The 16,011-nt window shown below is 46.3% G+C and overlaps 1 protein-coding gene across 4 annotated transcripts; it reads right to left on the bottom strand.

Annotated features, from left to right (window-relative positions):
• Positions 1-720: 720 nt before the first annotated feature.
• Positions 721-15,231, bottom strand: LOC129811396 (zinc finger protein 513). Of its 4 annotated transcripts, none has more exons than XM_055862672.1 (5): positions 14,743-15,231; positions 14,189-14,326; positions 11,805-11,915; positions 6,412-7,044; positions 721-6,137 (listed from the first exon to the last, which is right to left on the bottom strand). In XM_055862672.1, exons 2-5 carry the CDS (start codon positions 14,226-14,228, stop codon positions 5,344-5,346), a joined length of 1,578 nt encoding a protein of 525 aa, XP_055718647.1. In that variant the 5' UTR covers positions 14,229-14,326; positions 14,743-15,231; the 3' UTR covers positions 721-5,343. The 4 variants fall into 4 exon arrangements, with proteins under 4 accessions (XP_055718647.1, XP_055718646.1, XP_055718645.1 ...); XM_055862671.1 differs by having other exon boundaries at positions 11,805-11,918; positions 14,739-15,229; XM_055862670.1 differs by having other exon boundaries at positions 11,805-11,918; positions 14,743-15,229.
• Between the last annotated feature and the right edge of the window lie 780 nt (positions 15,232-16,011).

Below are 16,011 nucleotides of genomic sequence, written 5' to 3'. Positions count from 1 at the left end.
ATCTGTGTCAAAGTCAACAATCAAGAGAAGACTTCACCAGAGTAAATACACAAGATGTAAACCATTCCTCAAAAACAGGAAGACCAGATTAGAGTTTGCTCCCCCCCCCAAATTTTTTAAAAAGCCTGCAGTTCTGGAACAACCTCCTATAAAGACACGAGACAAAGATGAACTTGTACCAGAATGATGGAAAGAGAAGAGTATGGAGAAGGGAAGGAACTGCTCATGGTCTGAAGCATACCACCTCATCTGTGAAGCATGGTGGAGGTGGTGTTATGGAGTGGGTATGTATGGCTGCCAATGGAACTGGCGCGCTTGTATTTACTGATGATGTGACTGCTGACAAAAGCAACAGGATGAATTCTGAAGTGTTTAGGGCTATATTATCTGCTCAGATTCTGCCAAATGTTTCAAAACTCATTGGACGGCGCTTCACAGTGCAGATGGACAATGACCCAAAGCACACTGGTGGCGTACAGAGCCAAAATGATGCAGATTGTGTCACTGTCAAAATACCTATGAACCTGACTGTGTGTGTGTGTACATATATATATTTCATTACATTTACATTTAAGTCATTTAGCAGACGCTCTTATCCAGAGCGACTTACAAATTGAAAAAAATTTCATCATCATCTAACTTGACAAAAAGACATACCTTAAAAGATAGACTACCATCACCACTCCTATCACGAGCACAAACCCACAAAAAGCAAAACACTTCAGTCAAAAGTCTTTATTTCAGTACTAGAGATGTAGAAGGCACAATGTGCAGACAGTTACTGTGGTCCTGTCTGTTCTCTGAGTAGCCTTACAATCAGCAGGGGTCCTGTCTGTTCTCTGAGTAGCCTTACAATCAGCAGGGGTCCTGTCTGTTCTCTGAGTAGCCTTACAATCAGCAGGGGTCCTGTCTGTTCTCTGAGTAGCCTTACAATCAGCAGGGGTCCTGTCTGTTCTCTGAGTAGCCTTACAATCAGCAGGGGTCCTGTCTGTTCTCTGAGTAGCCTTACAATCAGCAGGGGTCCTGTCTGTTCTCTGAGTAGCCTTACAATCAGCAGGGGTCCTGTCTGTTCTCTGAGTAGCCTTACAATCAGCAGGGGTCCCGTCTGTTCTGAGTAGCCTTACAATCAGCAGGGGTCCCGTCTGTTCTGAGTAGCCTTACAATCAGCAGGGGTCCCGTCTGTTCTGAGTAGCCTTACAATCAGCAGGGGTCCTGTCTGTTCTCTGAGTAGCCTTACAATCAGCAGGGGTCCCGTCTGTTCTCGGAGTAGCCTTACAATCAGCAGGGGTCCTGTCTGTTCTCTGAGTAGCTTTACAATCAGCAGGGGTCCCGTCTGTTCTCGGAGTAGCCTTACAATCAGCAGGGGTCCTGTCTGTTCTCTGAGTAGCCTTACAATCAGCAGGGGTCCTGTCTGTTCTCGGAGTAGCCTTACAATCAGCAGGGGTCCCGTCTGTTCTGAGTAGCCTTACAATCAGCAGGGGTCCTGTCTGTTCTCTGAGTAGCCTTACAATCAGCAGGGGTCCTGTCTGTTCTCTGAGTAGCCTTACAATCAGCAGGGGTCCCGTCTGTTCTGAGTAGCCTTACAATCAGCAGGGGTCCTGTCTGTTCTCTGAGTAGCCTTACAATCAGCAGGGGTCCCATCGGTTCTGAGTAGCCTTACAATCAGCAGGGGTCCTGTCTGTTCTGAGTAGCCTTACAATCAGCAGGGGTCCTGTCTGTTCTGAGTAGCCTTACAATCAGCAAGGGTCCTGTCTGTTCTGAGTAGCCTTACAATCAGCAGGGGTCCTGTGTGTTCTCTGAGTAGCCTTACAATTAGCAGGGGTCCCGTCTGTTCTGAGTAGCCTTACAATCAACAGGGGTCCCGTCTGTTCTCGGAGTAGCCTTACAATCAACAGGGGTCCCGTCTGTTCTCTGAGTAGCCTTACAATCAGCAGGGGTCCCGTCTGTTCTCGGAGTAGCCTTACAATCAGCAGGGGTCCTGTCTGTTCTCTGAGTAGCCTTACAATCAGCAGGGGTCCTGTCTGTTCTGAGTAGCCTTACAATCAGCAGGGGTCCTGTCTGTTCTCTGAGTAGCCTTACAATCAGCAGGGGTCCTGTCTGTTCTCTGAGTAGCCTTACAATCAGCAGGGGTCCCGTCTGTTCTGAGTAGCCTTACAATCAGCAGGGGTCCTGTCTGTTCTCTGAGTAGCCTTACAATCAGCAGGGGTCCTGTCTGTTCTGAGTAGCCTTACAATCAGCAGGGGTCCTGTCTGTTCTGAGTAGCCTTACAATCAGCAGGGGTCATGTCTGTTCTGAGTAGCCTTACAATCAGCAGGGGTCCTGTCTGTTCTCTGAGTAGCCTTACAATCAGCAGGGGTCCCGTCTGTTCTCGGAGTAGCCTTACAATCAGCAGGGGTCCTGTCTGTTCTCTGAGTAGCCTTACAATCAGCAGGGGTCCCGTCTGTTCTCGGAGTAGCCTTACAATCAGCAGGGGTCCTGTCTGTTCTCTGAGTAGCCTTACAATCAGCTGGGGTCCCGTCTGTTCTCGGAGTAGCCTTACAATCAGCAGGGGTCCCGTCTGTTCTGAGTAGCCTTACAATCAGCAGGGGTCCTGTCTGTTCTCTGAGTAGCCTTACAATCAGCAGGGGTCCTGTCTGTTCTCTGAGTAGCCTTACAATCAGCAGGGGTCATGTCCGTTCTGAGTAGCCTTACAATCAGCAGGGGTCCTGTCTGTTCTCTGAGTAGCCTTATAATCAGCAGGGGTCCTGTCTGTTCTCGGAGTAGCCTTACAATCAGCAGGGGTCCCGTCTGTTCTGAGTAGCCTTACAATCAGCAGGGGTCCCGTCTGTTCTGAGTAGCCTTACAATCAGCAGGGGTCCTGTCTGTTCTCTGAGTAGCCTTACAATCAGCAGGGGTGTATTTACGAAGAGGCAAATGGAAGCAAAAGGGACAGACTTCAAACTCTCCATTTCTGTTCCTAAACATTTTGAAACTGCTAAGGTGTGCTAGACATCGTCTCCAGTGAGAATGCAACGTGGTCTGCCAATACTATTTTCTGTGAAACATTGTTCAAATCAACTAAAATATATCATCATTTGTTGCAAAAATAAACTTTATCTGTTTCACAATTACATTCTTTACAGAAGGATTTTTTTTTGTTTTGGAATATACAATTTAGAAATGGCCTAAATCTCAATCAAAACATACATTTTCAAAAAATGCATCTACTTTATTAAAAACAACATTTAACCATTCAAAAAAAAAAAAGGATGAATCTTGAATCCCACAGACACACCATTTAATGCCCTAAGACCAGTGGAGTGTTCAGATCCAGGAAACCAGCACATGTAGCTCCACCTCTAAAAGGTTCCTGAGATAAGTCCCGCCCCTCTGAGGGAGAGCAGAGATAGGGGTCGGGGGTCACCATTGCAACACACACACACACACACACACACACACACACACACACACACACCTCTCCCCGGTTATGGTTCCGCTTCTTGAATTCAGTGTTGGTCTGTGGTCGTGTGTGTATGTGTCAGTGCTGTGTGTGTGTGTCTCAGCTCTGTGTGTGTGTGTGTGTGTGTGTGTCTCAGTGCTGTGTGTGTGTGTCTCAGCTCTGTGTGTGTATGTGTGTCTCAGTGCTGTGTGTGTGTGTCTCAGCTCTGTGTGTGTGTGTGTGTGTCTCAGCGCTGTGTGTGTGTGTGTGTGTGTCTCAGTGCTGTGTGTTTGTGTGTGTCTCAGTGCTGTGTGTGTGTGTGTGTCTCAGTGCTGTGTGTGTGTGTGTGTGTCTCAGTGCTGTGTGTGTGTGTGTGTGTCTCAGTGCTGTGTGTGTGTGTGTGTGTGTGTGTGTGTGTGTGTCTCAGTGCTGTGTGTGTGTGTGTCTCAGTGCTGTGTGTGTGTGTCTCAGCTCTCTGTGTGTGTGTGTGTGTCTCAGTGCTGTGTGTGTGTGTGTCTCAGTGCTGTGTGTGTGTGTGTCTCAGTGCTGTGTGTTTGTGTGTGTCTCAGTGCTGTGTGTTTGTGTGTGTGTGTGTCTCAGTGCTGTGTGTGTGTGTGTGTGTGTCTCAGTGCTGTGTGTGTGTGTGTGTGTCTCAGTGCTGTGTGTGTGTGTCTCAGTGCTGTGTGTGTGTGTCTCAGTGCTGTGTGTCTGTCTCAGTGCTGTGTGTGTGTGTCTCAGTGCTGTGTGTGTGTGTGTGTGTGTCTCAGTGCTGTGTGTGTGTCTCAGTACTGTGTGTGTGTGTGTGTGTGTGTGTGTCTCAGTGCTGTGTGTGTGTCTCAGTGCTGTGTGTGTGTCTCAGTGCTGTGTGTGTGTGTGTGTGTGTGTCTCAGTGCTGTGTGTGTGTGTGTCTCAGTGCTGTGTGTTTGTGTGTGTCTCAGTGCTGTGTGTTTGTGTGTGTCTCAGTGCTGTGTGTGTGTGTGTGTCTCAGTGCTGTGTGTGTGTGTGTGTCTCAGTGCTGTGTGTGTGTGTGTGTCTCAGTGCTGTGTGTGTGTGTCTCAGTGCTGTGTGTGTGTCTCAGTGCTGTGTGTCTCAGTGCTGTGTGTCTCAGTACTGTGTGTGTGTGTCTCAGTGCTGTGTGTGTGTGTCTCAGTGCTGTGTGTGTGTGTGTGTCTCAGTGCTGTGTGTGTGTCTCAGTGCTGTGTGTGTGTGTGTCTCAGTGCTGTGTGTGTGTGTCTCAGTGCTGTGTGTGTGTGTCTCAGTGCTGTGTGTTTGTGTGTGTCTCAGTGCTGTGTGTTTGTGTGTGTCTCAGTGCTGTGTGTGTGTGTGTGTCTCAGTGCTGTGTGTGTGTGTGTGTGTGTCTCAGTGCTGTGTGTTTGTGTGTGTCTCAGTGCTGTGTGTTTGTGTGTGTCTCAGTGCTGTGTGTGTGTGTGTGTCTCTCAGTGCTGTGTGTTTGTGTGTGTGTGTCTCAGTGCTGTGTGTGTGTCTCAGTGCTGTGTGTGTGTGTGTGTGTGTGTGTGTGTGTGTGTGTGTGTGTGTGTGTCTCAGTGCTGTGTGTGTGTGTCTCAGTGCTGTGTGTGTGTCTCAGTGCTGTGTGTTGCTGTGTGTTTGTGTGTGTCTCAGTGCTGTGTGTGTGAGTGTGTCTCAGTGCTGTGTGTGTCTCAGTGCTGTGTGTGTGAGTGTGTCTCAGTGCTGTGTGTGTGTCTCAGTGCTGTGTGTTGCTGTGTGTTTGTGTGTGTGTCTCAGTGCTGTGTGTGTGTGTGTGTGTGTCTCAGTGCTGTGTGTGTGTGTCTCAGTGCTGTGTGTGTGTGTCTCAGTGCTGTGTGTTTGTGTGTGTGTCTGTGCTGTGTGTGTGTGTCTCAGTGCTGTGTGTGTGTGTCTCTGTGCTGTGTGTGTGTCTCAGTGCTGTGTGTGTGTGTGTGTGTGTCTCAGTGCTGAGTGTTGCTGTCTGCTGTAGTGTCCTGGTGTGTGTGTTTGTCCCAGCTGTCGGTGTTGTGTCCATGTTTCCTCTGATGGCGTTTGTAGTTGTCCCAGTGTCCCGTAGTGTAGTCACACTCAGCACAGCCATACGGCTTCTCCCCTGTGTGTCTCAGCATGTGTCTCTTCAGGTTCATACTCTGGTTACAGCTGTAGCCACACACAGAGCAGTGGAACGGCTTGGCTCCAGAGTGAATCCTCTCATGGCGCCTCAGGTTGGCCAGGTTCCCGCAGGCGTAGGAGCACTGGGGACAGCGGTAAGGCTTCTCCCCCGTGTGGACCCGGAGGTGACGTTTCAGGTTGTCCAGGTGGGCCGAGGCGTAGGGGCACTGGGGACAGCGGTGGGGCTTCTCCCCGCTGTGGGTGTGGGCGTGTCGGGCCAGGTGGTTGGGGTAGAGGGAGAGGAAGGGGCAGAGAGGACAGTGGTACAGCTTACTGGCCCCCGGCCGGACTGGGTGTGAGTCTGTGTCACCAGGTGTTTCTCTGTCAGTGGGGTTGGAGGAGCCTATATCCTTAGAGAGGACAAACTCAGAACATTGACTACACATCTGTCCTCTGCCCTCCGCCTCTGTCTCTCCTTCCAGGGTGAGGCCACAGGAACGACAGCAGAGGGGGAAGAGGAGGTCGGGGAGAGGAGCGGAGGGGGGGAGACGGGGGGAGGAGGAGGGAGAGGCTACCCCCCCAAGGGACTGAAGGAAATCAGAGTCCTCCCTAGCACACACTGTCAGGTCTGACAAAACGGCATCTGGAGGAGAGAACAGAACACACACACACACACACACACACACACACACACACACACAACCTTTAGTTCAGTAACCAGCCAACCAAACAGAGCTTCTTCCTCTTTTTAAAACACCAGTTTCAGGAAGTTAACCAACAGTTCTCCTTTCTCTCTGAGCTACAGGCTAGAACATTCAAAAGAAAACATCCTCTTTTCTGGAACACATTACCTCTGTGTGTGTGTGTGTGTGTGTGTGTGTGTGTGTGTGTGTTCTCGCCTGACTGTATGCTCTTACCTTCACCATTTTCTCTGTGTGTGTGTTTTCGTCTGCTGCGTCTCTTCAGTGTGCGTTGCGGCCGGGGCTGAGGCTCCTGGCTGTGCGAGCGCTGGTGCCTCCGCAGGTTCCCCAGGGAACTACAGGCATAGCTGCAGGCGTTGCAGAGGTAGGGCTTCTCCCCGGTGTGTGTGCGTGTGTGTCTCTGCAGGTTGACCCTCTGCGTAGAGGCGTAGGGGCAGTGGGGACAGCGGTAAGGCTTCTCTCCGTCATGCGTTCTCATGTGGCGTTTTAGATGGTTGGAGTAGCGAGAGGAGAAACTACACAGAGAACACGCGTACAGCTTCATACAGACTTCTTCGTCACCCGCCTTACTCCTCTTCCTCTTCCTGTCCTTCCCCCCACTGGATTGGACAGCCGGGGTTGACTCCTCCCCCTGTGAGGTATCCTCCATGGCTGTGTGTGATTCTGATTGGAGGCCCTCTTCGCAGCTCAGGCAGTAGAGTCCCGCCCCCAAGTCAAGTCCTGCTCCCAGGTCAAGGTCGGCCCCCATCAATTGGCGACACCCCTTACAGGAGAGGAATGCTGGGAAGGCTGAGTCACCCGAAGCTGGAAGGCTGGTGCAGTCATCACTTAGAGAGAACACTGTCATACCTGATTGAGAGGGGGAGGAGAGAGAGGGAAGAGTGAGAGAAAGAGGGGGAGAGAGAGAGAGGGAGAGTGAGAGAAAGAGGGGGGGAGAGAGAGAGAGAGAGTGCGAGGAGAAAGAGAGTAGAGAGAAAGGGGTGAAGGAAAGAAAGAGGGGTAGAGGGAAGGAGCATACAACAGCATTTGGTCAAGGACTCGTAAAACCATGTACGATGCATTCGGAAAGTATTCAGACCCCTTGACTTTTTCCACATGTTGTTAAGTTACAGCCTTATTCTAAAATGGATTAAATGAAATAAATTCCTCATCAATCTACACACAATACCCCATAATGACGAAGCAAAAACAGGTTTAGAAATGTTTGCAAATTTATACAAAAAAAAGAAAATACAGAAATACCTTATTTACATTAGTATTCAGACCCTTTGCAATGAGACTCGAAATTGAGCTCAGTTGCATCCTGTTTCTGTCGATCATCATTGAGATGTTTCTAAAACTTGATTGAAGGTCCCCAAGAACACAGTGTCCTCCATCATTCTTAAATGGAAGAAGTTTGTAACCACCAAGACTCTTCCTAGAGCTGGCTGCCCGGCAAAACTGAGAAATCGGGGAAGAAGGGCCTTGGTCAGGGAGGTGACCAAGAACCCGATGGTCACACAGACAGAGCTCCAGAGTTCCTCTGTGGAGATGGGAGAACCTTCCAGAAGGACATCCATCTACGCAGCACTCCACCAATCAGGCCTTTATGGTAAAGTGGCCAGACGGAAGCCACTCCTCAGTAAAAGGCACATGACAGCCTGCTTGGAGTTTGCCAAAAGGCACCTAAAGACACTCAGATCACGAGAAACAAGATTGTCTGGTCTGATGAAACCAAGATTGAACTCTTTGGCCTGAATGCCAAGCGTCACGTCTGGAGGAAACCAGGCACTGCTCAGCACCTGGCCAATAGCATCCCTACGGTGAAGCATGGATGTTTTTCAGCGGGAGGGACTGAGAGACTGGTCAGGATCGAGGGAAAGAAGAATGGAGCAAAGTACAGAGATCCTTGCTCCAGAGCACTCAGGACTTCAGACTGGGGTGAAGGTTCACCTTCCAACAGGACAACAAACCTAAGCACACAGCCAAGACAATGTAGTGGCTTTGGGAAAAGTCTCAATGTCCTTGAGTGGCCCAGCCAGAATCCGATCGAACATCTCTGGAGAGACCTCCCCATCCAACCCGACATAGCTTGAGAGGATCTGCAGAGAAGAATGGGAGAAACTCCCTAAATACAGCTGTGCCAAGTTTGTAGCGTCATACACAAGAAAACTCAATGCTGTAATCGCTGTCAATGGTGCTTCAACAAAGTACTGAGTAAATAGTCTGAATTTACATTTGCAAAAATGTCTAAAAACCTTTTTTTTAATGGGGTATTGTGTTTAGATTGATGAGGGAAAACCCGATTTTATCCATTTTAGAATAAGGCTGTAATGTAACAAAATGTGGAAAAAGTCAAGGGGTCTGAAAATTTTCCGAATGCACTGTATGTGTGTGTACTTGTCAGTGTCAGCCTGGTCACTGGAAATAGCATTCTATTGGTCACTGGAAATAGCATTCTATTGGTCACTAGAAATAGCATTCTATTGGTCACTAGAAATAGCATTCTATTGGTCACTAGAAATAGCATTCTATTGGTTACTGGAAATATCATTCTATTGGTCACTGGAAATATCATTCTATTGGTCACTAGAAATAGCATTCTATTGGTCAATGGAAATAGCATTCTATTGGTCACTAGAAATAGCATTCTATTGGTCACTAGAAATAGCATTCTATTGGTCAATGGAAATAGCATTCTATTGGTCACTGGAAATAGCATTCTATTGGTCACTGGAAATAGCATTCTATTGGTCACTGGAAATAGCATTCTATTGGTCACTGGAAATAGCATTCTATTGGTCACTAGAAATAGCATTCTATTGGTCACTAGAAGAAGCATTATATTGGTCACTGGAAATAGCATTCTATTGGTCACTAGAAGAAGCATTATATTGGTCACTGGAAATAGCATTCTATTGGTCACTGGAAATAGCATTCTATTGGTCACTGGAAATAGCATTCTATTGGTCACTAGAAATAGCATTCTATTGGTCACTAGAAATAGCATTCTATTGGTCACTGGAAATAGCATTCTATTGGTCACTGGAAATAGCATTATATTGGTCACTGGAAATAGCATTCTATTGCGGACATCTGAAAAGGACCTGAGGACAACGATATCGACCTACAAAAAATATATATAAAATCTTTTGAAAACTATTGCAGGGCACTGGTGTGAACTCGTGATGCTCGGGGGAGAAGAGCACTGCTTGGGCTGTGTTCAAAACAACCCGGGAACTCTGGGAGGAAAAAGGAGCTCCGACCGGGAACTCTGGGAGGAAAAAGGAGCTCCGACCGGGAACTCTGGGAGGAAAAAGGAGCTCCGACCGGGAACTCTGGGAGGAAAAAGGAGCTCCGACTGGGAACTCTGGGAGGAAAAAGGAGCTCCGACTGGGAAGGAAAAAAATGGTTTTGAACTCAGAATTCAACTCGGGAACTCTGGCCTCTTTCTAGAGTTCTGACTTTCCAACTTGAAGATCACCGCCGTCATGATTTGACCTGGTAAATTTTCAGAGTTGTCAGTTGTTTTGAGCGTGGCATTAGACCCGAAGCATGCTCTCTGACCACTTCAGTTCACAATGCTCTAGATTATACTTGATGGAAACAGAGCATTCCCCAACCCCGAGGCCAAACCTTAACCCTCTACAGACTAAGCCCTGTCCAAGCCGGGGGGTTGTATTAAGCTATATGGAGTTGTTTTCAGAAGGTCATACCAAGGATCATTTAGCTATTTGAGTTAGAAGTTTAAGAAACCTTGAATAATTTTTTTTTTTTAATGATTTGATGAAAAATTATAATTTGTCCTCACATCTATTAGCCCATAGAAACGCATTGAATACCATATTCACCACATGGTACAGAAAACAAATCAAAAGGAAGTTTGTCCTGAAGTGTCTGTCCTATATCTGAGAGATATAAGAAAGATCTGGAAACATAAATAATATTATTATTATTTTTTACACATTATATTTAACCCCTTATTTTTGTCACAAAATAGTCTCTATATATTATTTCAGAAATGTTTTCAACTGGTACAGGCGAACGTTCAGACAAGTCTTGTGAGGACTTGTGGGTGTCCTAGAGCAAAAGACACCCACATGAGTCTCACCTTTCCACAGACGGGCCATATTAGTGTGTAACCCAAACTGTTCGCTACAGACAGAGGTTGGCAGATCGGCGGTACCGACTTCAGACGGGTCCCAAAGACGCTTGTGGGGGGGTCGTAGAGAAAAACAGAGACCACTATCATGTTTGTGAGAGTCTCATCTTTTCATAATAGTTTTTGTAGGCCAAACCATTCGGACGTTACAACCGATTTTGTGAGAGGAATGATTTTCTGGATGTCTCGTGGTCTGACAAACGCCGCTCTAGCTCTGTCACCTTTCACTGCATTGAGACGCAGCCGATGCGGAAGTGAGACATCGGCAGATGTGGTGGATTGAGACGCAGCCGATGCGGAAGTGAGACATCGGCAGATGTGGTGGATTGAGACGCAGCCGATGCGGAAGTGAGACATCGGCAGATGTGGTGGATTGAGACGCAATCCAAAGCGAAAGAAGTGATATCTCTAGCTTCAACTGATGGATTTGAATGGGGAATGTTTTAGTATGCTAATAGAATTCCCACGGGGGCGTGGACATAAACTCTAGGGGTTTAACCCCTCGGACTTAATACCTAAGCTTCAACCTTTGAGTTGTTTCAGTTTTAACTATGCAGAATTAACCTTGTTACCGCACGGAATTAACCCCGTTTACCGCGCGGAATTAACCTTGTTACCGCACGGAATTAACCCTGTTTACCGCGCAGAATTAACCTTGTTACCGCACGGAATTAACCCCGTTTACCGCGCAGAATTAACCTTGTTACCGCACGGAATTAACCCCGTTTACCGCGCGGAATTAACCTTGTTACCGCACGGAATTAACCCCGTTTACCGCGCAGAATTAACCTTGTTACCGCACGGAATTAACCCTGTTTACCGCGCGGAATTAACCCTGTTTACCGCGCAGAATTAACCTTGTTACCGCACGGAATTAACCCCGTTTACCGCGCAGAATTAACCTTGTTACCGCACGGAATTAACCCCGTTTACCGCGCAGAATTAACCTTGTTACCGCACGGAATTAACCCCGTTTACCGCGCAGAATTAACCTTGTTACCGCACGGAATTAACCCCGTTTACTGTGTGGAATTAACCTTGTTACCGCACGGAATTAACCCCGTTTACCGCGCAGAATTAACCTTGTTACCGCACGGAATTAACCCCGTTTACCGCGCAGAATTAACCTTGTTACCGCACGGAATTAACCCCGTTTACCGCGCAGAATTAACCTTGTTACCGCACGGAATTAACCCCGTTTACTGTGTGGAATTAACCTTGTTACCGCACGGAATTAACCCTGTTTACCGCGCAGAATTAACCTTGTTACCGCACGGAATTAACCCTGTTTACTGTGTGGAATTAACCCTGTAACCACGCAGAATTAAACCTGTAACCACGCAGAATTAAACCTGTAACCACGCAGAATTAATGTATCACAAAATAGACATTCATCCATAATTCTGGAAGTGAAACTATGAGATCAAGTTGGTCAGTGTTTGTGTATATGTGTAAGTGTGTGTCTGACCTGTGTCTCTGTCCAGCCCCATGATCTCTGTGTCATCAAACTCACAGAGCTCTCCACTAAGCAGGAAGTCACTGTCCAGAACCAGGCAACCTGGATCACACTCCACACCGTCTACTATATCACACACACACACACACACACACACACACACACACACACACACACACACACACACACACACACACACACACACACACACACACACACACACACACACACACACACACACACATTTTACTACACACACACACCATCATTATACTACAGACACACACCATCATTATACTACACCGTCTACTGTAATACAGTAATACACACACCATCAATATGCTACACAGTCTACTGTAATACACACCATCATTATATTACACCGTCTACTGTAATAAACACCATCAATATGCTACATAGTCTACTGTAATAAACACCATCATTATATTACACCGTCTACTGTAATACACACCATCATACTACACCATCTACTGTAATACACACCATCATACTACACCGTCTACTGTAATACACACCATCATCATACTACACCCTCTACTGTAATACACACCATTATACTACACCATCTACTGTAATACACACCATTATACTACACCGTCTACTGTAATACACACCATCATTATACTACAACATCTACTGTAATACACACCGCCATTATACTACACCATCTACTGTAATACACACCATTATACTACACCGTCTACTGTAATACACACCATTATACTACAACATCTACTGTAATACACACCATCATTATATTACACCGTCTACTGTAATACACACCATCATACTACACCGTCTACTGTAATACAGTAATACACACACCATCATTATACTACATACACAAACCATCAATATGTTACACTGTCTACTGTAATATACACACCATCATTATACTACACACCATCATCATACTACACCATCTACTGTAATACACACCACCATTATACTACACCGTCTACTGTAATACACACCATCATTATACTACACTGTCTACTGTAATACACACCACCATTATACTACACCGTCTACTGTAATACACACCACCATCATACTACACTGTCTACTGTAATACACACACCATCACACTACACCGCCTACTGTAATACACACCATCATTATACTACACCGTCTACTGTAATACACACCATTATACTACACCATCTACTGTAATACACACCATCATCATATTACACTGTCTACTGTAATACACACCATCATATTACACTGTCTACTGTAATACACACCATCATACTACACTGTCTACTGTAATACACACCATCATACTACACCGTCTACTGTAATACACACCATCATACTACACTGTCTACTGTAATACACACCATCATACTACACCGTCTACTGTAATACACACCATCATCATACTACACCGTCTACTGTAATACACACCATCATCATATTACACTGTCTACTGTAATACACACCATCATCATACTACACTGTCTACTGTAATACACACCATCATACTACACTGTCTACTGTAATACACACCATCATCATACTACACTGTCTACTGTAATACACACCATCATCATACTACACTGTCTACTGTAATACACACCATCATACTACACTGTCTACTGTAATACACACCATCATACTACACTGTCTACTGTAATACACAATAACCTCTATCACACTAATATAGCACTGTGGGGTGATTGAAGAGGAGAGGCAGGGGAGAGAGGCAGAATAAAGGGAAAGAGGAAGGGAGAGGGATGAAGCAGGGGGAGAAGGAGGAAGAGGAAGGGAGGAAGCAAGGGAAGAGTGAGAGAAAGAGGGGGGGGAGAAAGAGGGGGCAGAAGGAGATTGGGAGGAGAGGTCAGGGAGGGGAAGTGGAGACAGGATGCAGAGAGGAGGAAGGGAGGAAGTCCAGCTGAGACGGAACACTCAGGATGAGATAACTCACACACAGGATGAGATACATACACAGGGCGGGATACACACATTCATGAGGACGAAGAGAGGATGACACCCAACCATGCACACAGGCATGATGAGAGAAAGAGAGAGAGAGAGAGAGAGAGAGAGAGAGACATTACAGTTCTGAAAACTGACAGAGGTTTAACAATTGAAGTACACATCAACTCTGTAACTCAATGATCTAATCCTGTATCCAAGTTGTATATACCCAAACCCAAGACTTCATTCAAATCAGTACAACTATGGAATACAGTTGATCTAGAAAGCACCACGAGCACTCCTCTAGAAGGTACAAGTAGCAAAAACATATCAGACATTAAAATATGTTAAAAACCAAGGTCAACCAGCTAGTTAGTTGTGTGATAACTCCTTCACCACCCAGTCAATAGCATGACTATGGTAGGTAGAAAAGGCTATAACACTGTACTTACATTTGACGGGCTGTGGGTTCGATTGTTTTCTCCTCGGCATTCTTCGTCTTCCTCGCTGTCGGTTAGTCGCAGTTCCCTCTGTGGGCTGGTGGCGAATCACTGGTCTATACGGCGTGTAGGCTTGTCATATCCCTCTTCCTCCAAAAGGACAAAAACACAACTATCAGTGTCATCAGTCTCTCACTCACACATTGGCTAACGTTACGCACGTTAGCTAACACGCTAGCTAAATATGCAGGGGCTGGCTGACTTAGACTAACAAACTAGCTAGAATAGCAAACTAACAGAGAACATCGTTAGCTAGTTCTATTTAAAATACAGTAAGTTGTTCTATCTGTGGCTGTAATGGGAAGTAATTGGTCAGATAGAAGCGAATCATCTGGCTAGCTAGATAGCTAAAGCTACGCTAACTAGTGGTCAGTATTTAGGAGAAAACAAACACAAAAATAGCCTATACGTTTAGTCAAATGTAAATTCTAAACAACAAGCTAACTTTACATCAACTTAAGTTGTCGTTTAATATATATTTTCGGTTAAAATAGTCTCTTACTAACTTCCTCGAGGGTCCAATGTGTACATACTGCGAGTTCGTGGGGGGTGACGTCAGAGTTATTTTTTTAATATACTTCCGGATCTTGGGTCTTGTAGTCATTCAAATGTAGTCAGTTAACATTTGACTTTGAAGATTTTTTTTTTTTTTAAGAAGCCTCTTTTTCAACTTTCAAGTTTATTGTTGAATTATTGCGCATGCGAATAGACCTCATACAGCACACATCATAAACGGTGACGTTAAACTCCTAATAATGCTATAATGTAATAACAATATTCTACACCTGTTATTGTGCAGGCCTCTGTAAAACACATATGTATTTACCTGACACTGGATTTTACCACCAGGTGGAGTTACTCTCTAACAGGAGAGAGAGAGGCGGGGGTTAACTATGATTGGAACTTTAGATAAGGGATTTCATATAGGGTACTACTGGAGCAGCCGAATGGTAACAACCTGTAAAGAATCACACGAGATGAAGCTGTTTTCGCACCGACTGTCTACGGAACGTATGGGGCTGCTCCTCCTAATCCAAATACGTGTTCATAAACATCATTGTCCTCCTCAGTGGAGGTTTGTCTGATGATTGTTTTACCTAACTATAAGTCTATGCTTCTGCCTTGTGAGAGACACGCAGATGAACTTAATAGCGGACTCGTTAGCTGACTAGTGGTGTCTATTCAGCAGCCTGATGGTCTGAGGGTAGAAACTATTGGCCAGTCTTTCAGTTTTGGCCATGACGCTCCTGTACTGCCCGCGTCTGAGTGATTGAAGCGGGGAGAAAAGGGCGTGGTTTGGGTGGCTGGGGGTCCCTGATGTTCTTCTTGGCCTTCCTGAGACACCTGGGGTTGTAGGGCAGGCAGTGAGCACCCATTGGTGCATTGAGCTGCACGCGTATCACCCTCTGAAGAGCCACGCGGTCCTCGATGGTGGAGTTGCCGTACCAGGCTGTGATGCAGCCCGACAGAATGGTCTCGATGGTGCTCCTGTAGAACACTGTGAGAGCCCTCTGGGACAGGCCACATTTCTACAGCATCCTGAGGTTAAAAAGTCGCTGTCGTGCCTTCTTCACTATGGTGTCCGTGTGGTTAGACCATTTCAGCTTCTGTGAGATGGGTACGCAGAGGAATTTCAAGTTATTAACATCTCCGTGGGGGCCCTGTTGATGAGGACGGGCATGTGTCCAGCCTGGTTCCACCTGAAGTCAACAATTAGCTCCTTTGTTTTGATAACTTTGAGGGAGAGGTTGTTTACCTGGCACCACACCGTCAGA

The sequence above is a fragment of the Salvelinus fontinalis genome, chromosome 15 (genome assembly GCF_029448725.1).
Source record: "Salvelinus fontinalis isolate EN_2023a chromosome 15, ASM2944872v1, whole genome shotgun sequence".
Classification (NCBI taxonomy): domain Eukaryota; kingdom Metazoa; phylum Chordata; class Actinopteri; order Salmoniformes; family Salmonidae; genus Salvelinus; species Salvelinus fontinalis.
This window is presented reverse-complemented; position numbering and strand designations above follow the sequence as displayed.